We start from the raw sequence: 23,875 nt of genomic DNA on the forward strand, positions 1-23,875 counted from the left end.
TTTCTTTTTACATCAATAGACTTGATCCTGACCCTTAGTTGTTAATAATTCAGCCTCTTAGTTCACTGATCTGCCAGTCTTGGGTCAGATCTAATTATTTCTTAAATGGGTTGTTCATCTTTAAATTAACTGTTGGTGTTGGTATAGAGAGTGATATTCTGAGACAACTTGCAATAGTTTTTTATTTTTATTTGTGTTTTTTTGTTCTATTTAGCTTTTTATTCAGCAGCTCTCCAGTTTGCAATTGCTGCAATCTGGTTGTTAGGCTCCAAATTACCTTAGCAACCATGCATTGATTTGAATAAGCGACTATGCATAGGAGAGGCCTGATTAGAAATATAACAATAAATCTGTCGCCTTACAGAGCATTTGTTTTTAGATGGGGTCAGTGACCCCCATTTAACAGCTGGAAAAAGTAAGAAGAACAAAAAAAGATAAGAAAAAGATAAATAATGAAGACCAATTGAAAAGTTGCTTTGAATTAGTCACCAATAATGAATACCAACAAAGTAAATGGCTAAATACCAAACTAAACTCAAGCTCTAATTTACATATTCAAATAGCCGTTCTATTAACAAAACTTAAAAAAAGTATAAAAAAAATTGTTGATTTGAGTGGTCAAACGCTCACATCAACATAGAGGGTTCTGAATTTGTTTGGCTGAATATTAGACTGAATCTCAAACTGAATATCTAACAAATGCCAGGATTTAATCACATTCTTAAGTTGCGGAATACCTTGTAATTGCTAGTATCCTCATAGTTATATATTTCTCATAGGAAGAACAGTATCCTTTACATACACACAATAACACTAAGGTAATGGATATTTCAGTAATTTGGATCCTTATACCTTAAGTCTACTAGAAAGTCACGCTAACATTAAATAAACCCAATAGTCAGATTTTGCCTCCAATAAGCATTAATTATAACTTAGTTGGGATCAAGTATAAGGTACTGTTTTATTCTTACAGAGAAAACTAAATAATTAAAAAAAAAATAATAATTGTATGATTAAAATACAGTCTACGGGAGATGACCTTTCTATAATTCTGAATAACTGGTTTCCAGATAACGGATCCCATACCTGTACAAGGTTTTAAAATGAGTTTACCAAAAATCTAAAAGCAAATGACCAGTATGCTATGGCTCTTCACTCACTTTACTCACATCTGTGTGGCAAGTGTTTGGCTTGGCCTGAGGATATGTTCCATAAAGTCAATGTTTTACCCTGAGCATAAACAGGAGAGATATAAAGAAAATCAAAAGTTGGCTACAAATGTATATTCAGGAATACACTAAAAAATGCTTTCAAATCAGTTTGAAAATATTTTCACAAAACACTACATATTTGAATCCAGTCCTTTCTGATTTACTTTTCTGTCCATTGAGTATTGTTTACAACAGTTTACCGTTTGAATCAGAGTATGGTTGATAATCTAATTATCTAGCTCGCAAGGACCGAACCTGGAGTAGTGTCATTTGGCCTCTTTAGCTCAAGAAAAAGCAAAAAAAGTAGATTTTATTGATTAAAACAGTAGGTTAGTGTTATCAGCACAAACCCTTTTCATTGCACTCATGTACCCATTGTAATTTTGCACTTAAAGGGAAATCTGATAAGGGCCTTATACACACTAGACTTTGAAGAATAACAACCCAGCCCTGACATATATATCTATGCTTTATAGATGTACTCAGACCAACCAATTTATTGGTCTATATTGCTTACATCTTTTTATGGACTAAGGTCCAGTTTTGTATTGAGCAAATTCATATGATTTTTAAAAATGTAAAAGTTGCCTAAAAAAATAGCGTACGCAACTGTCATCCTTATTAAAACAGATTTCTACTGATTTACAACCCTATGGAGCTTGATAGGAGATAGGTCTATACCAATGAGCCCTGTCCAGTGACTTGTGAGCAACAGGTTGCACTCCAACCCCTTTGCTAAACTGCCCCTATTGGTGCCCCAAAGCCTTTTTCATGGTTGTGTTGCTCCCTAACTCATTTTACATTTGAATGTTGCTCATGAGTAAAGAAGGTTGGTAGCCCCTGGTCTATACAATGTCCTTATGTGAGCATATGGTTCTGCCACGCTATTTATTTTAAAACGTGTTTTTATTTATGTCTATCACATAAAAAATTATATTCCGGTAGTACATTTCCATTCAAAGATTTTCACCTTTTAAATCTTCTGTATTTGTTCATCCAGCTTTGGTTATACCCATGTACATGAAATGGAAAAAAAAAATGATCAGTCCATCATGCAGCCCAATACTGATGTTCAAAACAAGTCCTTAATATCTGAGGCCAAAGGAACTGAAACATGGAACATAGGACTGGACCAGCCTGAATATGGTTCTGACTGTCAGAATACAGACTGTAATTGGGATCTGCTTGAAAACCCTGTGGGTAAACTTCAGCCTAAAGGGTTTTCCCTTGAAAATTTTAGAGATTAAACTCTTTCGAAGGGTTGTCCTGGCACTGAAATCCAGATGTGAAACTTTAAATGCAGATTGTCCATGTGCAACTTGGTATCTACAGAGTAGAATCATGGTATTGGATTTATAAATAACTATATCGGTGAGTTTTTGAAGAAAGTTCACAATATAATCTCCGTTATAATACCCTTATTTTTGAAACGTGATGAGTATTTCATGTGCCTAGTCAGCTGTGCACCTGCAGAACAGTGTAATGAATAATTACATATGCAGGCTCATACTCACAATGGTCATTTTATATAAGAGGCAGATGTGTGCAGTGTCAGGAGTAGCCATGCTCCTTATTACCAGTCTCTTCCCCAACGTCGACTCAGCATCATTGTGTTCACGCAGATTGTACAATCGAAAGGTACAAATGAATTTCCTTTGCCCGAATTGGATTCTTTTCCAGGGAGAATTCTCTTCCCTGAATGTAATTAGCAAATCAATAAATGCATTAATAAAATGCCTAACATTGTGGTTTCATGTAAATTGAAACATGTAGTAAGTAGACAGATGGGATAGATGATGTGATGCCATTTGTTGGACTAGCGAGCACAATCGCCAGCTTTTCAAATGGTTTGTCGACATCTAAAAATAGATTTCTGTCCAATAATCTGTTACAAAACTTAGTTAGAGAGACAAATGGGACCAATATAAAAAAAGCATAGATGGGATGGATACAGGGTCGGACTGAGCCTGGTGGGCCCCCGTCTATTGTGAGCCCAAATCGCTATCCTGCACCTCTTTTCTCTTACTGCAAAAAACAAAAAAACATTTGCACTTGTGCAGCGGGGGGGGATGGAAGGGACCCCCAGTCCGACCCTGGATAGATAGATAAAAAGATAGTGATGGACAAGTCAAAAAGTTTAAGACTTTATATACAAGTGATTGAGCGTATGTCAAGAAATGTACTATGATAATTACTTTACATTACCATAATAATCCAGACTCAGGCCTGTTCAAAACTTAATTCCAAAATCAATGGAATTAGTATGAAGCTTGTCCGCCCTTTGCTGCTGTAGAGACTATTGGAACACAGTTTAAGGAATTTGGAGCCACAAGAACCTTAGTGATATTGGGCTCTGATATTGGCCATAAAACCTGGCTCACAATCCTCCAGCAAGTTCTTCAGGTTTGTTCATTTGGGGGTAGGTCTGTGTGGGCCAGTCAAGTTCCTTCACACCTATTCCACACCTATTTCAAACCTTTCAAAACAGCCCTTATAATATGTATTAATCCAGATGATGCAGATTATGTGTTATGAACCTTTTTTGCCTCTAAAACAACCATTTGCATTGTAATCAATGCATTTGCATTGATGTTAAGTTTTACTGTGGATCACACCCATAAAACCCCCCATAGTCCCAATCAATAGTCCTTGTTCTGTTGTTGCTTCCAGAAACAGTTTAGAACTCAGCATTGAGTCTACACGCTGAGGACATGTCATTTTAAATTAAATGTCTGGATACTTTTGGTTAAAAATCTGTATGGGGCTTTTGACCATGTATTGTACACATCATTAGGGATTTAGAAGGTGACTAAGTAATTATCTTCTGTCTTATAGCAGTGCTGCCTTTGCCTTATTCTCATAGTTGTCTTAGTTAAATCACAGTTGCAGTAACCCTTGACCCTGCTGAGTGTGTCCACAAGGATAGTATTGTGCTGTCCCTGTCTGTCTGTCCTTCATTGATGTACCTAATAGTTACTGGGAACCAATGAAAAGTCTTTATTTAGACACATTAAAACTGTTGGAAGATGAACTCTTTTACTAACATATATAGAAAGTATACATCAATGCATGCCCTGTAGTGTCCTCTTTATACTGTACACAGGCACCCCAGCATTCACAGAGTCTTCTACCCGTATTTTAACAAGTCTGTTCCCCAGAACACTTCTGTGTGCTTGGGCTGTCAGGTCTCCAGAATCTTGGGCTGGGACTTAACCAGCCATATTCCTGGTAGATGCATACCTAAACCTTCAGTTCTATATACTGTACCATAATGGCTGTTTTTAGTGATGAGCGAATAAATTTGCCAGGCGCTTATTTGCTGCGAATTTTCGTGTTTCCCCGCTGGTGAATAAATTTGCGAAAATGGCACAAAAAGTTTTGCCGGCATCAAAACATTTTGGACGAGCATTGGAAAGGTGGCTCGAGTCAAAACCATTGCGCATCAACATTAATCGGAAGCCCGTTGACTTTAACTCTGGCGTCAAAATTGCCGCGGGCGTTGAAATTCGCATTTCACTAATTTGACAAATTCACCCATCACTAGCTGTTTATCTACTGTAAAGCAATATGTACCAGTGCTGCAAACTTTATCTAGACATTTGCCTCAGGCAGAGTCCCACCAGGACATTGAAATAGATATCACACATGATACGTGTTTTCGCCACTTTGTTCCATGCTATTAAGATACAGTCCCTGTACTTTATCCAGAAGACTATTCTTATCAACCAACCGTTCTTTTGCTAAACTGCCATCATTTCTTTTTGTATGCGACGACGCAGCCAGGAGTGTTATTTTCTCTCAATAGTAACTACTGACGGTGTCCTAAATGTAACTGTATTCAAATTATTGATGTCATGAAAGGTTTACGCTGGAAATATTGGTCTCCGTGCAAGGATAGAGCAGCGTGCGTCTGGGAGAGGATGCAGGATATGCTAATAACAATAATGTAACCTTTCTAGTGTCCCAATGCTGTTAATCTTTACAGGATTGATCTTTTCAAAGATCACAAAACTTTCCTTTTTCCAAGTGTTCTCCCCCAGAGATGTGCTTCATAATTTCACTGTATTTTTTCCAACCCCTCCAACTAAACACACACCCAGACGGACGCTGTCTGAACAGTAAATGAAAACAGGAGTTTTCCATTTCAAGAAACTCTTTCTTCCCTTTTATAGAGTCTCCAAGCGACTGCGTAAACTGGCAGATATTCTCATTTCAGCAGCAGAGAGCGAGAAATATTCTTGCTGTAGGACTGAGCGGCGGATAAGATCTGCCTCGGAGTCCTATAGCGTCGGCAGTGTAAAATTATCGTTAATGGTTTTAGCCAAAATTGTCAGGTAGTTGAATTTTTGAGTAAAATGGAATCAAAGGCTGAAAGAATTCAAGATTCTTAATTATTTTATAGGGTACAAGAATAAAAAAATAAAAAGGGGACACATGTTTATGACCATAGCAGCTATTTTTAGCAGTGAATCACATTTTTAACTTGTGTAGCCTTGTAAGGTTTAGAAATATTGTATAGTATAATTCATAAGCATTTCTATGGTTGTGCCAATTAGGAATGTATCACCTGTTCTTGTGCCAATTAGCCAGTTGCCATATTTAGTGTGGGACTGATTCTTGCGTATATATTGTGGTATGATTCTTGATAAAGCTGTAAGTCCGGATGTGTTTTTTTAGACCTCAAATGAACTCCCAAAGCGAATGGTTTCAGATTTAAGGAATAAAAATCCAATTGAAAAAACTAAAATCAACGAGTTTGGCAGTATTAATCCAGTTTTCTGCGGGAGAAAACTCGAAACGATCGAGTTTTGAGTGAAACACATCAATAAAAAGTCAAACATCATGAAGGCAATTAGCTTTAAATGGTTCAAGGGACCTCTGCCATTGACTTTTACATCACCTTGACAGGTTTTAGATGTATTTTTTAGGGATGCACCGAATCCAGGATTCGGTTCGGGATTTGGCCTTTTTCAGCAGGATTCGGCCGAATCCTCCTGCCATGAAAAATATAATTTTGACTGAATTTTTATACATTTTTATTCATGTGGGGTCAGGAGGGGGCAACACATAGGCATCCCCCCTCCTAAAAGCTAATAGTCAATAACTTGCACATCATTCAGGTGCATGGTTTATGGATTGATGCAGACAGCAATGGGACCCCTGTCCATAACGCCTACCCTATTATAATAATAAGCAGAAGATGAGTTGTGTCCACATATCTATTTAGTAGACTACAGTACAGTACCTGCAGTACCAAAACTTTCCTCCAAACCAGGAATATAAAAATAAGCACCTGCTTTGAGGCCAGTGGGAGCAACATCCAAGGGATTGGTGAACAACATGTTGTTCACGAGCCACAATTGGCGGTCACTGGCCTAAGGGGTTTGGATTCCTCCACCCAATAGCTCTTTTTTGTATACTGAAAATGTTATTGTCTTGGAACTGTCTGGTTTTAAAGTATTTGTAAACAATGTCTGTTTACATTATCGGCACTCCTGGCTTGATCTCCTGAAACAATTTTGCTAGCCAGCTCATAGACCTAGAGGAGCTCTGACTCCACTTATATTGTTTTAAAGAGGCAGTGGACCCCCTTGTTCAATAAATAGGCCTTTTGTTGGACATACTTTTTATCTATTGTTTTTATCCATAAAATCTTGATTTTGATATTTCTTGTGCTTAACAGGGAAAACTGAAGCTTCTCCTTGTTTGGTTCTTGGAAGGTAAATAATAAGATTACCACTATACACTATACCACTATACAACCCCACTCCCTTCATCCTTTGTGGTGACTGTTTTGTTGGCAAGAATTGATTATACAGGGGAGTTATCTGTGCACTGGTAACTTAATTATCGACCTCACGTGGATGTTGCATGGTATTGCATGGTCTGTAACCATTGCTAAATTTGGCACTTCTGTCATGAATCATTGCTCATGGAACTGCTCTGCAGCTTCTCCTCGCTTTCGGCTGTTCCGATTCGTCGGACAGGTGGCCAAATGATCAAAATATTATAAAGGTGGCCTTACGCACTCATAGCCCCTTGTGGAGTGCCAGATAAATGTCCATGTATGGCCACCTTTAGCAGAACAGACAGTGTGTTGGAGATGTAAGTGCTCTACATTGCACCCTAACCCCCCTTAGAGTTTGCTACTTATAGCACTGCTTTATTTTATGTTAGTAGCTTGCAGAGATCTAGACACCTTCAGCTATATCAAATCCAGACTTTTGCTAATGCAAGGCAAGAAAAGAATGAAACGATGATGCAGCAGAGAACTTTTTCAATCCACAGGTTATCACAAGCAATAACTGTATAAAATCTAGCCGTCCCTTCTTTGCTGGGGCAACGTCCTTTAATTTATTTCCAGCGCATTGCATGACTGAGCAACGATTGAAAGATAAGCACCAAAAGCAATTGACTGTTAGGGGCATTAAACCTCAAATGAAAATAACCATTGCTGAATTTGGCTCTTCTCTGCCTTGAATCATAGCTCATATTTTCCTTCTAATTTTCTTCTTTCATGCTTTAAATGCACCGGATCAAATGTTGATTTATTCAAGATGCATTTCACTGTGAAACAGCCCCATTGTGAGAATGAATCATTTTTATTTATACCTTCAAGTTCTTCCTTTTCTCCTGTTGCTGTACTTTTTCTGCTGCTCTAGAGAAGCATGTGGCCTATTAATCATATGCATATCATGGCTTGGTTGCTCTGGACCTCAAATCAGCTGCCTGTGCATATTTTAGAGAATGGAGTTGAAGCCAATAGTATCCATGTAGTCGTACCCTTGTGTTTCCAAAGGGTATAAATTAACTTAGTAGGTTAATGGAACTGTCAACATACTAGAAAGATAGGAAAAGCTATGCATATAACTGTTTATAAGGGCAGGCACAGGAAAAGTAATACCTAATATATTCTAGTCATGTGGCTCTTACAAATCTATCTACACTATGCTAAATTCCAAACTGTTCAATGGTCGAACCTGAAGAGTACGAAAGGATTTCCCTTTGAAGCTTAAGTTCTATTCTGGGACAATTCCCCGCTATAAGCCCATACAACCTCTATTCCATTTGGCTTTATCTCCAACTTAGTGTTGTAAGTGTTGACCATTCAGCCAGAGCAAAATAACTATATTAGTTAGGGTTTAAAGGCATGTAAAAGCAACACTTCTTTTACAAACAAGGAATTCTACAATGGGAGATAAGCTATAACACAGTTTTTTCATATAAACTACCTTGTAAATAATTCCCAGAAGATTGTACTCAGCTAGGGGTGAGTGGTGTGTAATATAATTTTGGGAACCTATCTGACAGTAGATCTTTGAAAATGTGACCACTTCCCAGTTGAGGAAAGGAAAGGTCTTAACTTCAGATGGACATGGAGGCCCAATTGACATGGAGGTCTGCTTGTCCATGACTCTTCTCATTCTGTATCTTTAGTAGCAATGGCAGGTGAATGGTTATTTTTTGTCGTCTGCCAGGTGACAGCAGCAATCAAAACATGAGTGTATCAATATTTATCGTACCTTCAACAAATATAGGAATATTTTCTCTATGTATAGAAAAAATATTATTATTTCTATTGTTTCTGAAAAGAGCTTTTCACAGGTCGGAAATGTTACACACTCTCTTAACACATCTTTTCTACTGAGTTCTGACTTTATAATTAGGTTATTATTAACAGGTTGATACTTGATCAGAAACTGATGGCTCAGGAGTGTTGTTAGGGTGATACCACCTTCTCCTGAGTATTTTATGGCTTGTCCTGAACTGGCTGAGCCTGTTATATAATTCACTCCCATGGATCTATTGACAGCCTGCACTGAAAAAAACAAGCAGGACTTGACTCCTGAGACTGTAAGGCCAATCAGTAACAGTTACTTGTTTCTATGAGGAATCTTCTCACCAGGGCTCTGGGCTTAGACTTTTAGTTAATTGCTCCCAGGTAGGTCTGTGTTGTTCCATGGAGATGGCCCTTCTATTCTTATCTTACCACTCAGTCTTTAGACTACAAGGATTTGTCATATTGATTTATCAAGAGTATATGTCACAGATGCAGCTTACATATACACAGAGAGGAGCCTGTCCAACTTCCAGATCTGGTCTGATTGGCAAACTCACAAAACTTTAAGTCCAGAAAATTCAGTAAAAACACTTGTTATAATTAAAATTTCTTGCAAAATGATCTTTAATTTTACTGTATTAAAAATCCTACATTGAAATTTTGATGAAAATGATGAAATGTTGCATTTAAGTGCAATCCCCTGGGTCCAGTCCACATAAAAACGAGTGGGGTGAGCCAAGTCCTTCATTCCCTTGACGTGGAGCCATTGCATAGGAACAAAGATTTAACCGCAGTGTGTAAGGTTTTTAAACAGAATTCCAAAGACGTTAAGTGTTAAATTAACAAAGGTTCTTAAATTCAGAAGCAAAAGAAACAATTTCCTATTGTCGAGATTGGGCACTCTTGGTTGAGTTATCAAGCAGTGAAAGCTTCCTCAAACCACTCAGATGCTGCCCAGAGTAGGTGATTCCTCAAAACTTTTTAGGTAACCAAGAATGGAGACATTGGACAGAAGTGGTCAAAAATGTTCTATTAAAGGAGCTTCAAAACTCACTAAGACTGTAATAAAGCTGAACTAATCATATCATAAGAAATACATAAAAGTTCCTACTCGGAGAACCATGTGATGCTTTACATCAATCCCATTGAAATTTTAGGTTATAAAGAAAATGTATTGTGCTGGTCACAGAATCAGTGGTTGCTGCTTGCAATTGATAGCATCTTTTAGATCATAACTTCTACAGATCATCTGTATTTCTCCTCCTAACATGTTTTTATGCTAAAATCGGAAGCTTGGAAGCGGCTGAGCAGTTAAAATCAACACACTCTACCTCCTTTTTTTCAAGCGTATTACAAATTAGAGATTTTGTATGCAGTTGGAGGCTTTTAAGGCTCTGTAGATATGTAGGTGAAGCAGTTGCAAGTTCTTAACTCATACTTATTCAAGCCATATGCATTTAGTGAGAGAATATTGATTTATTTTTGTATGCTGTGTAGTTTATAAATATGCATTAGGACTTAGTCTTGTCTGTGCCTTTTTTTTCTAATGCTGCAAATTCAACTGGGAAATATATTTGTTATGCAGGGCACTTTGTTACTGCTGCCTGGGACTCTGACTCTCTCTTCATCCTGAAGTTGCTGAAACAAACCCAAAGTAGAAGAAAAGTAATATAAAGTATTATTATTAAAGGCTGTACATAAACTAGCAAAGAATACAAATGCATAACAGCTCAACAATAAGGACTTGTTATTCATTCCATATAAGAAAATAATTAGTTCCAGTAGATTTGAGCAACTAGTCAACACAATAGCAAATGCTAGCAATATCTTTCATTTTTAGTGTACAAATTACTCTGCCTAAACCCGCCAATCAGCCTTTAGAATAAATATTCTTTTCGTAGGTGGAGCATGTAAATAAAAAGTTTGCAAATCATTTTAAACCCTATATTAAACATCTTGATATTGTTCTCTGAATTTGATGCCACGATCCCGTTTCAAAAAAAAGTTGGAGCGACAAAATCCTGCAAAAGTTTTGTCATAAACAGGGTAGTTCCCAGAGAGGCTTCATCTCTTAGAAGTAAAGTGAAACACTCTGCAGGCAAATATTGCGAAAATTTAAGAATATTGTTCCTCAACATAAATTTGCAAGGAAATTGGAAATTGCATCGTCTTCGGTACATTATATTATTAATAGGTTCAGAGAAATCTCTGTACACAAGAGACCAGGCCAAAAGCCAGTATTGGATATCCGTGATCCTCGGGCTCTTTGGTGCACTACATTAAAAACAGACATGATTCTGTAGTGGAAATCACTGCATGGGCGAAGGAATACATCCCAAAACCATTGTCTGGGAACATAGTTTAGGGCTGCACCCACAAGTGCAAGTTACAACTCTACCATGCAAAGCAGAATCCATATATAAACATGAACCAGACAATTACATTTAAGGGATCACATAAATGTATTCCCAAAACATGAAAGAATGCTTGGGACCTGGGGTTTGCTTTCTGTTATTTGGATCACCATACCTTAAGTCTACTAAAAAATTAAACATTTATTAAAGCCAATAAGGATTAAATGTATCCTAGTTTGGATCAAGTACAAGGTACTGTTTTATTATTACAGAGAAAAAGGAAATCATTTTTACATTTTAGAATTATTTTATTAAAATGGAATCTATGGGAGAGGGCCTTCCAGTAATTTGGAGCTTTCTGGATAATGGGCTTCTAGATAATGAATCCCACAACTGTAAAATGCTAGCTGAGATTCCCAGAGTTATATCTATCATTATACTGTAGTGTAAATAAATAACCTTGAAATATAGGACTCTTGGAAACACTTATTTAGATCCTGCTACTATTTAACTGAAAAGAGTGTGGCTACCTTGTTTATTTTCCCTGCCTTGTCCTTCTCTGTTATATTAATCATTTTGTGTTTGTGTTTGTTTTGTGTTATGGCTAAACATATGTCTCCCACCTACCTGAAATCAGTTGAATCACATTTAATTCTGCTGTGTGCAGGCTTGGAATTGAATCCTGAAACCCCCGTCTATCAGAAGGCTTGCTTTGCTTGTAATAACACTCTACAATCTCATTTGGAAGGCTCAGGTCCAGTCTCTTAGAACCTTGTTACCCATAAATCTTCATGTTCTCTTCCCAACAAGTGGTAGACATAATGTTGTAAAAAGGGTCCGTGGCAGCTGTATATTCGGCAGCTGAACAGCTGTAAAAATGTCCTGCTTTACTAGCCAATGTACTCTGACTAAGAACCTTGAGCTCGGCACAACAAAATTTAATTTCCATTGTATATATTTTCATCTTGCGCCTCTCCTGCCATAAACAGCAGCACAGAGAAGTGTGAAACTTTAGATTGCAATTCTCTGTCAAATGGGAAGGTGTGACTGCTCCAATAAGAACAGTAATGATATAAATCACGTCTGTTTTACAGAAGGAAAACAATTCTTCTGGAAGCTGTTATAGATTTATATGCTTTATTCCCTTGATTTTATAAACAAGTGTGGCTGACAGGTCAGATGAAAACTTCACTTACTTACTTACTTATCAGAAGTGTTCTTAAGCATACGTGATACGTTGCTTCACAAAATATATTAATACTGGAATGGGAACGGTTATCCAGAATGCTCTCAGGTTTTCCAGATAAGGGGTTCTTTCCATAATACATTGTCTGCTAAAAAATAATTTAAACATTAAATAATAAATAAGCTAATAGGCTGGTTTTGCTTCCAATAAGGATTAATTATATCTTAGTTTGGATCATATACAAGGTACCATTTTATTATTACAGAGAAAAAGGAAATCATTTTTAAATATTAGAATGATTTGATTAAAAGGGACTAATTTGGAGATTTCTATATAATGGGTTTCGGATAACAGATCCTATACCTGCATTAAGGTTCCTCGCAGTCTATATGTCTCAACTATGTTAAGCGGCTACTAGTTAAAAAAAAGAAATGGTAAGTTAGTTCCACTTTAAAATTCAATTAAGTATGCGTAGACAGTGATATTATAGTTTAGATAAAAGCCTTTAGTTACATATTGTAAGACACAGGAAGCTTTGGAGTGCTCAACACGAAAACACTTGGGGAAAGCATACCTCTTTTTTCACGCGACAGTCCCGATTTTGACAGCTCAACCCACAGTCTCGGATTGTTACTAAAATGTCCCGACTTTGATCATCTGCACGGAACAGCCAGAAAAAGATACAAAGTTTCTAACTTAATTGGCATTTGGCAGAGAGCACAGAACAGGTGGCAGGTGCACTATGATACTTTTGTAACAATTTAAGATAAGCAAAGAAGCAATTGTAACAATTAAAGATAAGCAGGTCTCTTGGGGAAATTGACTTTCAATTTAAAGAGCAATTCGCCTTCATTAGCAAAACTGCAGTAACATAAAAACCATAAAAATATTTTCAAACTTTTATAACTTGTGTAAAATGAACTTGATAATTAGAGGGTGGGGCCATAAAAACGGGCATGGTCAAAAATGCTCACCACGCTCCATGCAGCAAATTTGTTTGTCTCTGTTTCTGTTTCCAAAATGTTGGGAGGTATGGGAAAGTTCCAGGTGCTCAGTGAAGAGTCCTAAAGGCATAAAGACAACGATTTAGGCCCCTTTTCTTGATAAATGGCCCAGTCGGTCCCACAACATTTTTTGTGTTTGGGGAGGCTAATGATTATTCACAATTTCTGCACAGATTTCTTCATTCATATTCCAGGGCCAGTTCCATATACAGCAATATCCCCAAAAAAGATCTTATAAATACTAGGGATGCATCGAATCCATTGTTCGTTTTGGGATTTGACCAGGATTCTGCCTTTTTCAGCAGGATTCGGATTCGGCCGAAACCTGCCCGGCTGAACCGAATCTGAAGCCTAATTTGAATATGCAAATTAGGGACAGGAAGGGAAATCAAGTGACACTTTGTCACAAAACAAGGAAGAAAAAAAGATTTCCCCTTCCCACCCTAATTTGCATATGCAAATTAGTATTCGGTTCGGTATTCGGCTGAATCCAAAATAGTGGATTTGGTGCATCCCTAATAACTACAGGGTCCTTTTCATTTATATTATCCCAAAACACGTCAGGAGAAAGACTGGTTTTTATTTTTATGTAATATCAACAGGTTTCTGTGCCAATACCGTATTCTTAATTGTGTTCTATCACTAACATTGTTTTCATGTATAATTGGCTAAAATGTTATTATCATTAGACAAACCTTTGCATATCTTCAGGCGGAAAATGTTCCTGGAAAGCCCGTGCAAATCAATTTGATATAGAACAAGTCAGATTTATTAAAGAAATTGAATTCTACTTGATTTATCCTCATAGTAACGTGGAGCCACAATCATTGTCAGTTGTTGTCATTTAGCTTTATTACCAATTATTTTAATTATATTATTATTGTATCATTATTTGGGCTCAGGATGAACTGCATTCTGGGGTCTTGCTGTAAGACCATTTGGGGGTTTAATCATATGATGTTTGAAACATTCAGCATTGGGGAATGATAACCGAAAGCCTCAGTGTTAAGACTGCTTTAGTTTACAATGATACACTTAATACGTAGAGACATATTCACCCTATGACATTCCCCCGATAGCCCCAAGTTACATTCACGACAGAGAACAGAGTCTGCCTGGATATAACAGCTACTTCTGAAGTCTCTCCTTCCAGCTGGGCAATATACAAATATACAGTCCATATAACTGAGCACACACCATCTGTAGCTTCACCTGTATGTTCCTCAACATCCATTATATTGCTGAAGTTTTGTTATAGCAATAATATCAGCAAAAACGGTTTCATTCACAATTGAAAAGCATGTGCACATGAAGCCAGATCTCTCCAATAAGTGGGAAAAATAAAAAATGAATTAGAATTAGCCATTATTTATCATACTAAATTTTAAAAGGGGTGGTTCACCTTTAAATTAACTTTTGCTGTGTTGTAGAATGGCTCATTCTAAGCAACTTTGTATTTATTTGGGTTTCTTTTATATAGTTTTTTAATTATTTACCTTCTTCTTTGGACTCTTTTCAGCTTAAACATGGGGGTCACTGACCCCATCTAAAAAACAAATGCTCTGTAAGGCTACAAATTTATTGTTACTGCTACTTTTTATTACTCGTCTTTCTATTCAGGTCCTCTAGTATTCATATTCCAGTCTCTTATCCATATTGATGCATGGTTGCCGGGGGAATTTGGGCCCTGTAGCCAGATTGCTTGAAATTGCAAACTGGAGAGCTGCTGAATAAAAAGCTAAATAACTCAAAAAACACAAGTAATAAAAAATGAAAACCATCTGCAAATTGTCTCAGACTATCAGTCTCTACAACATACTAAAAGGTAACTCAAAGGTGAACAGCCCCTTTAAAAGACGGAGTAGCCATCCAGTTTAAGCACGGTTGGTCTGGGGTGCGTGAGGCCTACCGTGGCTTCTACCCCATAGGCCCCCACACCCCCTCTAGGGCTCCTGCCTCCCACTCACTACCAGCTCCTTATCCCCCCCATGATCACCTTAACTTACTTTTGCCACGATCAAGGGAGGGCAGGAGGGAAGTGATGACAGAGGGCAGGTGGGGAGCAACTGCGGTGGGGAAAGCAGGGATAAATTCTGGTTGGTGGCCAACAGGTTTTTTTCATGGGGTCCCTTCGGACCCCAAGTCTAAGGGGGGAATTCACAAAAGTGGAGAGAGTAAAAGTGGTGGTAAACTGGTGTAAAATACTTTCTCCATATTCACAAACAGAAATCCGCTTAAATTCCAACTCAACCGCCACTTTTCATAATTTAGTGCAAGACAATTTACAGACACTTTTATAAATTTGTCTTTCAAACGACATAAAAATGGTGCAAAAACGACATTTTCTCCCAACATTTTAAAAATGGAGTCAAGTTCAGTATAACTCTTCCCTGTGTGTCAGATCAATTCCAAAATAATCTGCTCTGCTTTGGTTTCCCCAATCTTTATTTCACACCTCTTGTAGTTGCCCCATTGGGGAATTATTAGTATATTAATAGGGATTAGCATTTTATACTCTGGGCACAAGTTTCTGTCTCACCCTTTAGGTGCAGAAGCCTCATTAATAAAATATTAAAAAAATTTTAGTGTTAAACTCACACGTGCATTATTTTACTGGTTTTGGCTTTATAAATGAGTCAATATTCGAAATTTGTGTGAATATATATATCTGAAGGAAAAGTAAAGTTTCCCAGCCATTTTTTTTTTAGTTTTAGCAGCAGACACTTGACGTAAGACAATAAAACATATTTCTGATACAAATCCCTATATTCAGCAAAATAGAATTTTTTGTATTGAGACCCTTGTATCTTGTTACAGAAGTGGAATTACAAAAACATGTAGGCAGATTTAGACAGTCCAGGTTATCCTGAAAAAAAGGATCTATAAATTTCCTAGGTAAAATAAACTCGCTCCCCCGGAAATTCCAGTTTGATGGCTGACTGACAGGTTTAGTAAGAGCTAAAGACAAATTCAGAAAAAAAGTCGTTAAAATATTGTGCAAAAGACAAAATCAGTCTGTTTAAAAGACAAATTCAAAAAAGTGGAGATAGAGGTTTGTCAATTTGGTGGCAAATCCAACATTTTTATCTCCACTTTAATTTTGTGCGGCAATGCACTCGCGGCACTTCGATTTGTCACCCGGAAGAAGAGGTGATTAGTCGCCAGGCGACTAAATCTCCCCGAATCTGCCCTAAGTGGCACATAGCCAAAGTGGGTGAGATAAGAATAAAATTACAGAATTTTAGCATCCCTTTTTTTTCTCCTCTATAAAGTTTGTCTCTTTAACCTTTGCTGTGTGTTGCCTTGTAGATAAACACAGAGCTTTGGTCAAAGAGATAATTGTTAGCATACAATCTAGGACCAACACTATACAGGCCCCATAGATGCTATGTTCTATGGCAGTAATCCCCAACCAGTAGTTTGTGAGCAACATGTTACTCTCCAACCACTTGGATGTTGCTCTCAGTGGTCTCAAAGCAGGAGCTTATATTTGAATTCCAGGCTTGGAGGCAAGTTTTGGTTGCATAAAAACCAGATGTACTGCCAAACAGAGCCTCAATGTAGGTTGACAATCCACATAGAGGCTACCAAATAGCCAATCACAGCACTTATTTGGCACCCCAAGAACATTTTTCATGCTAGTGTTGCTCCCCAACTCCTTTTACTTCTGAATGTTGCTCACGGGTTCAAAAGGTTGGGGATCCCTGTTCTATGGTATTCAATAGGTTTAATAATAGCCACTGTTTAAACTTTGAGTGGGAGGAGAGCAGAATTAAATATATTCCATTATTCAATAAAAAGTGATAACACTTATGCAATGTATTATGGATGATGCTTGGGACGTGGTTTTCTCTGGCTTTATCCATCTCCAGAAATAAATCAGCTTTGGCTCTAAGAAAGGAAAAAAATGTGCTATTATTCATTTTTCGTTTTTTATAGATGTCGTAGAAAAAGCTCAAAAGCAAAACCATCTTTGGAGAAGGAAGGGAAGAATATTATATCTTTCATATGAAGAAACACCCCTTTAACATTATTCCTGTCTAATATGATTTAAGTGTCAGATGGAGAAGCCGCAGTAAAACCTGTGACTGCGTTTATGTCATGAATAGCATGGATGAACACAATACAATATCACTCACTCTTCTTAAATCTCCCAGCAGCATGCGGGGAGATACACGCGCTGATTATTAGACATGGAATCCGGCGCTGGCAGAGGATGTGTTCAAGAGGTGCGGAATGAAATGTCACTTTCTGATACAAACTCGATAGCCATGCAGCACTCCATCTCATGCTTTTATTAGCTGCTTCAAACATTTACCACTCTTGCTATGAAATGAATCATGTTATTAGGATTCTCCAACATCAATAAAAATCTTTCACTTATTTCATCCTGGTCCCTCTTTGTATTTTAATTTCAAGCAGCTAATCCCACGGTTTTCAGTGCAAGGAATACCCTCATAGCTGAAATACATTAAATGCTGTAATAGGGAGGCCACAATTAGCCAGCATACAACTGAACCAAAAATAAATAAATTATTATAGATTATGTTCACTGTTGTGTTCCCAAGTGCAGGCGAGGGGTCCAGTGCGGCATTGAGAGACCCCTCTTACATTTTTAGCTGCAATCTATTATAAGAATTAGGGATGCACCAAAACCACTATTTGAATATGAAAATTAGGGGAGGGAAAGAAAATATTTTTCTACTTCCTTGTTTTGTGACAAAAAGTCATGTGATCTCCCGTCTGCAAATTAGGATTCAGCTTCGGCCAGGCACAAGGATTCGGCCAAATCCAAGTCCTTCAAAAAAAGGCTGAATCCTGGATTTGGGGCATCTAGGGTTGCCACCTTTTCGCTCACCGGAGACCGGGCGGGAGGCGGGGCTGTGATGTGGAGGGGTGGGTCATGACTTTGCTGGGCGGGGCTATAACGCGGCAATTGGCCGATCACATATCAATCATGGGTTAACCTGCCTGGTTTTCCTAATTTTGATCCGGGCAGCCCTTCAAAATACCTGGCTGTCCGGGTCAAAACCAGACAGGTGGCAACCCTAGGTCCATCCCTAACAGGCATACAAGCCCCTCTTTAAAGGGCATTACATGCTTCACTGCAACTGGAAAAATCTGCATACGTTTTCTAAAGTAAGATGCTTCAAAATCCTTTATTTTCATTTTGTTGCTTTTGACACCCAGGTTATGAATATCTGTTGTCATAATCGTCGTTGAGAGCAATAGACCCAAGAATAAATGAGATTTTTGCATATGCAGCAGATAAGAGAAGTCTGACAACCAGGAGGAGAAAAAATAGGAACAGCAGACCCAGATGTTGCTTCGGGCAGAATACATGTATTGGACCTTTTATACAGAATGCCCAGGACCTGGGGTTTTCCAGATAATGGATTTTTACGTAATTTTGATACTTAGAACTACTAGAACTCTTGCAACCATTAAATAAATGGTTTTGCCTCTAATAAGGAATAATTGTATATTAGTTTGGATCAAGTACAAGGTACTGTTTTATTATTACAGAGAAAAACAAAATCATTTTTAACAATTTGGATCATTTGGATAAAATGGGGTCTATGGGAGACGGCCTTTCCATAATTTGGAGCTTTCTTGGTAATGGATTTCCGGATAACAGATCCCATACCTGTACTACGGCATGGTGGGGCCTTTATTGATTACTTTCATGTGTGTGGAAACAGAGCATGTTTCTCAAGTTTTGGGGTAAGTTCCCTAGGATTTGGGGCACAACTAAATCACTGCCGCTATGAAGGAGCCGATAAAAAAACATAAGATATAAAATCCTGTGAACGTTCAGTCCTGCTCTTGACTTCTTCCATTTATTTAAGTGGCAGCTGCCTGTCCCTGCGGTGGTCATTTCTTGCTGCTGGAGGATCCACTCAATATTAGCCTAAAGGCCACCATACACGGCTGCCGACAGACCGAGTTCGTGTGTGGGGCCATCCGACGGGTTTCCCTGATCTGCCAGATCTTGATCAGGCAGGATAAAAAATCGTGGCCGACCGCCCGTAACGAATGCATTATGATCCAATCGTTGTGCCCTAGGGCCCACGATCGGATCAGCCCGATATCGCCCACCTCAATGTGGGCTCGCCAAATGAGCGGATCTCTACATTTTATGGCAACATTAAGGTTTGAGTGGAGGTAATCAGCTCCAAGGTATTGCTCCTCTCCTAGGGGGTTATGATAAGAATCCTGTTAAAACTGTATTCATTGTTCTTTTGAACCTTTGCAGCAATGCCGTTATCCGAGGACTGGTAGCAGAATGTTTTCTTTTCAGAGTCAATCGACAAAAAAAAAACGTTTCATTGGGCTAAAAATAAAATGTACTGAATAATGAGCATATGTAAAAGTCATATTGTCCCTTTAATAAAGTATTGCACTCATAATCCAAAATAACTCGTTTTATTTTTAGGGATGCTACGACCCAAGCAGAACAAAAGTCATCCACCTGAGTCTGAACCCCGCGAGTAAAGCCAAGCAGCAACGCACGGACACGGTGCGGCACCTACAGGAAGAATGTGATAAGCTGCGAGAAATTGTACGAATTCTAGAGGGGGGAGCCCAAATCCCAGATAAACTGGAGGCCACTGGAAGTCCGCAGTCTTCACAGGAACTGGCAGGTTTGTTGTTATAAAGCAAACTTTGGGGGAATATCTGGTACAGGTATGGGACCTGTTATCCAGAATGCTCGGGACCTGGGGTTTCTGGATAACAGATCTTTCCGTAATTTGGATCTTCATGACCTAAGTCTACTAAAAAAATCATGTAAACATTAAAAAAAACAATAGGCTCTTTTTGCTTCCAATAAGGATTAATTATATCTTAGTTTGGATCAAGTACTAGCTACTGTTTTATTATTACAGAGAAAAAGAAATCACTTTTAAAAATTGGGATTATTTGATTAAAATGGAGTCTATGGGAGACGACGGTTCTGTAATTCAGGGGGTTTCTGGACATAGGGTTTACGGATAACAGATCCTATACCTGTAGTTTGGAAACTCGAGATTTGGTGGGGGATAAGTCCACACTAGTAAATTAGCTGCCATTTCTGTCTAATTGAGTTATATTGAGTTGGGTCAATTGTCGAACCTGTAAATACAATTCCCACTTTAGGAAAGGGTTGTTTGACCTGACGTGCTGCAGTCATAGTTACATAGTTACATAGTTAAATTGGGTTGAAAAAAGACAAAGTCCATCAAGTTCAACCCCTCCAAATGAAAACCCAGCATCCATACATACACCCCTCCCTACTTTTAATTAAATTCTATATACCCATACCAATACTAACTATAGAGTTTAGTATCACAATAGCCTTTGATATTATGTCTGTCCAAAAAATCATCCAAGCCATTCTTAAAGGAATTGTTCAGTGTAAAAATAAAAACTGGGTAAATAGATAGTCTGTGAAAAATAAAACATGTTTCTAATATAGTTAGTTAGCCAAAAATGTAATGTATAAAGGCTGGAGTTATTTGATATATAACATGTCAGTCAGGACTCTACTTCCTGCTTTTCAGCTCTCTTGGTTTACACTGACTGGTTACCCTGGCTACCAGGCAGTAACCAATCAGAGACTTGAGGGGAGGCCACATGGGTCATTTCTGTTGCTTTTGAATCTGAGCTGAATGCTGAGGATCAATTACAAACTCACTGAACAGAAATGTACCATGTGGCCCCCCTTCAAGTCGCTGACTAACTCAGACTTATAGAGCTGAAAAGCAGGAAGTTGGATTCTGGCTGTTTTATTAGACATCCAGTCACTCCAGCCTTTATATATTACATTTTTGGCTATGTAACTATATTAGAAACATTTTTTATTTTGCACAGCCTATCTATTTAGCCAGTTTTTATTTTCACACTGAACTATTCCTTTAAAGGCATTAACTGAATAAGCCATCACAACATCACTCGGCAGTGCATTCCACAACCTCACTGTCCTGACTGTGAAGAACCCTCTACGTTGCTTCAAATGAAAGTTCTTTTCTTCTAGTCTAAAGGGGTGGCCTCTGGTACGGTGATCCACTTTATGGGTAAAAAGGTCCCCTGCCATTTGTCTATAATGTCCTCTAATGTACTTGTAAAGTGTAATCATGTCCCCTCGCAAGCGCCTTTTTTCCAGAGAAAACAACCCCAACCTTGACAGTCTACCCTCATAATTTAAGTCTTCCGTCCCTCTAACCAATTTAGTTGCACTTAGTCTCTGCACTCTCTCCAGCTCATTTATATCCCTCTTAAGGACTGGAGTCCAAAACTGAACTGCATACTCCGATGAGGCCTTACCAGGGACCTATAAAGAGGCATAATTATGTTTTCATCCCTTGAGTTAATGCCCTTTTTTATGCAAGACAGAACTTTATTTGCTTTAGTAGTCACAGAATGACACTGCCCAGAATTAGACAACGTGTTATCTACAAAGACCCCTAGATCCTTTTCATTTAAGGAAACTCCCAACACATTGCCATTTAGTGTATAACTTGCATTTATATTATTTTTGCCAAAGTGCATAACCTTGCATTTATCAACGTTGAACCTCATTTTCCAGTTTGCTGCCCAGTTTTCCAGTTTAGACAGATCACTTTGCAAAGTGGCAGCATCCTGCATGGAACCTATAGTTCTGCACAATTTAGTATCATCTGCAAAAATAGAAACAGTACTTTCAATGCCCACCTCCAGGTCATTAATAAACAAGTTGAAAAGCAAGGGACCTAGTACAGAGCCCTGCGGTACTCCACTAACAACACTGGTCCAATTAGAAAATGTTCCATTTACCACCACTCTTTGTAGTCTATCTTTTAGCCAGTTCTCTATCCAGGTACAAATACTATGTTCCAGGCCAACATTCCTTAATTTAACCAGTAACCTTTTGTGTGGCACTGTATCAAATGCTTTAGCAAAGTCTAAGTAAATCACATCCACTGCCATCCCAGAATCGAGGTCTCTACTTACATTCTCGTAAAAAGAAATTAAGTTAGTCTGGCAAGATCTATTACGCATAAAACCATGCTGGCACAAACTCATAGTATTATGATTTGCTATGAAGTCCAGTATCTTATCCTTTATTAACCCTTCGAAAAGCTTTCCTAATACTGACGTCAGACTAACTGGCCTATAGTTTTGAGGCTGAGAACGGGATCCTTTTTTGAATAGAGGCACCACATTAGCAATTCGCCAGTCTCTCGGCACTATGCCAGATCTCAATGAATCCTGAAAAATTAAGTAAAGAGGTTTGGCAATCACAGAGCTAAGCTCGCTAATTACCCTGGGATGAATACAATCTGGCCCTGGACCTTTGTTAATCTTAACATGTTCAAGTCTCTTTTGAATTTCTTCATGTGTGAACCATGCATCATTAGTTGTATTACTAGAATTGGGAGTGTTAAGAAGGAAACCTTCACTTACTGGTTCTTCATTTGTGTAGACAGATGAAAAATACGAGTTCAGAATCTGCGCTTTTATTTTATTTTCATCAACCAGCTGACCCCCCTCTGATAGTAAGGGTCCCACCCCTTCCTGCTTCATTTTTTTACTATTGACATATTTAAAGTCAGATGATTAAAAGACAGTGTATGATGAAGACTTCATATACACAAGCCTTATCCCATGCATTTTTATTCAACATCAGGATATTTTCAAAAGCCAATCCTTTTGAAAGGACAGTGCTTAGTCTGAAAGTTATGGGTACAGAACTGAAGCACAAAGGGGGCCCGCAGGCTATTGTTTATTTTGACTTTCATACCGGAACTTGTGAAGGAACACAGTAGGGTTACAAAGAGCATCGGAAATAAAATGAAAGATCAGCTGAAATGATAACACGAGGATTTGATCAGCTGATATGAATTACTCATTTAGCCTCTTCGGCCTATACTTGTCCATCAGTGCCCTTGTTGTCTGGGTCTCCCATTATACAGCAAGACAATAGCAGGGTCACCGTGTTATCTTATCTTGTTAACACCTGCCTGTTTATTCCATGCCTGATGCTTCCAGCTGTGTTATTGTGATCTGCTAACCCCAGTAAACTCAAACGGTGATAACGCTGCAGTATATTTAGATCATTTAGACTGCCCCCGGGCCTGCTTCCTCCACAATGGCTCCACCGGGAAACCAAGGAATAATCTAAACAGCAGGAATGAGTGTGGGTGGCTCAGTGCAAATTTAATACATGGGCCCACAGGGCTGTAGTTTATTATTTAATCAAAGTTAATGTTCTGCAGTACTCTGCACTACTGTTTTACAATTCCTATAAGACATGTGTAGTTATGACTGTTATACCATATTTGTACATGGTTTGTATATGGTATACCATGATATGTGTTAGCTTAAAGGAGAACTAAACCCTACATAGACCCTTCCTCTCTGTTCCCCCCAGCCTAGCTGTTACCCCTGGTAAATGCCCCTAACTCTTTACTTACCCCTCATTGCAGATTCAGGGCATCGGAGTTCACGGGCGCCATCTTCTTCTCTTCGGTAATGTTCGGGTTTTCTTCCGGCACTTAAGCAATTTCTGTTTACTTTCAGTGCAAGCGCAGTTGTCGCAA

At 38.3% G+C, this 23,875-nt stretch overlaps 1 protein-coding gene across 5 annotated transcripts in view; it reads left to right on the forward strand.

Moving 5' to 3' along the window:
- The window catches only part of mad1l1.L (mitotic arrest deficient 1 like 1 L homeolog), a 501,886-nt gene that overhangs the window by 294,354 nt on the left and 183,657 nt on the right, over window positions 1-23,875 (forward strand). For all 5 annotated transcript variants that reach the window (XM_041575521.1, XM_018234121.2, XM_041575523.1 and 2 more), the window contains 1 exon segment: window positions 19,753-19,960. In XM_041575521.1, the coding sequence (XP_041431455.1) occupies window positions 19,753-19,960 (208 nt within the window).

This window comes from Xenopus laevis, chromosome 9_10L (genome assembly GCF_017654675.1).
Source record: "Xenopus laevis strain J_2021 chromosome 9_10L, Xenopus_laevis_v10.1, whole genome shotgun sequence".
Classification (NCBI taxonomy): Eukaryota; Metazoa; Chordata; class Amphibia; order Anura; family Pipidae; genus Xenopus; species Xenopus laevis.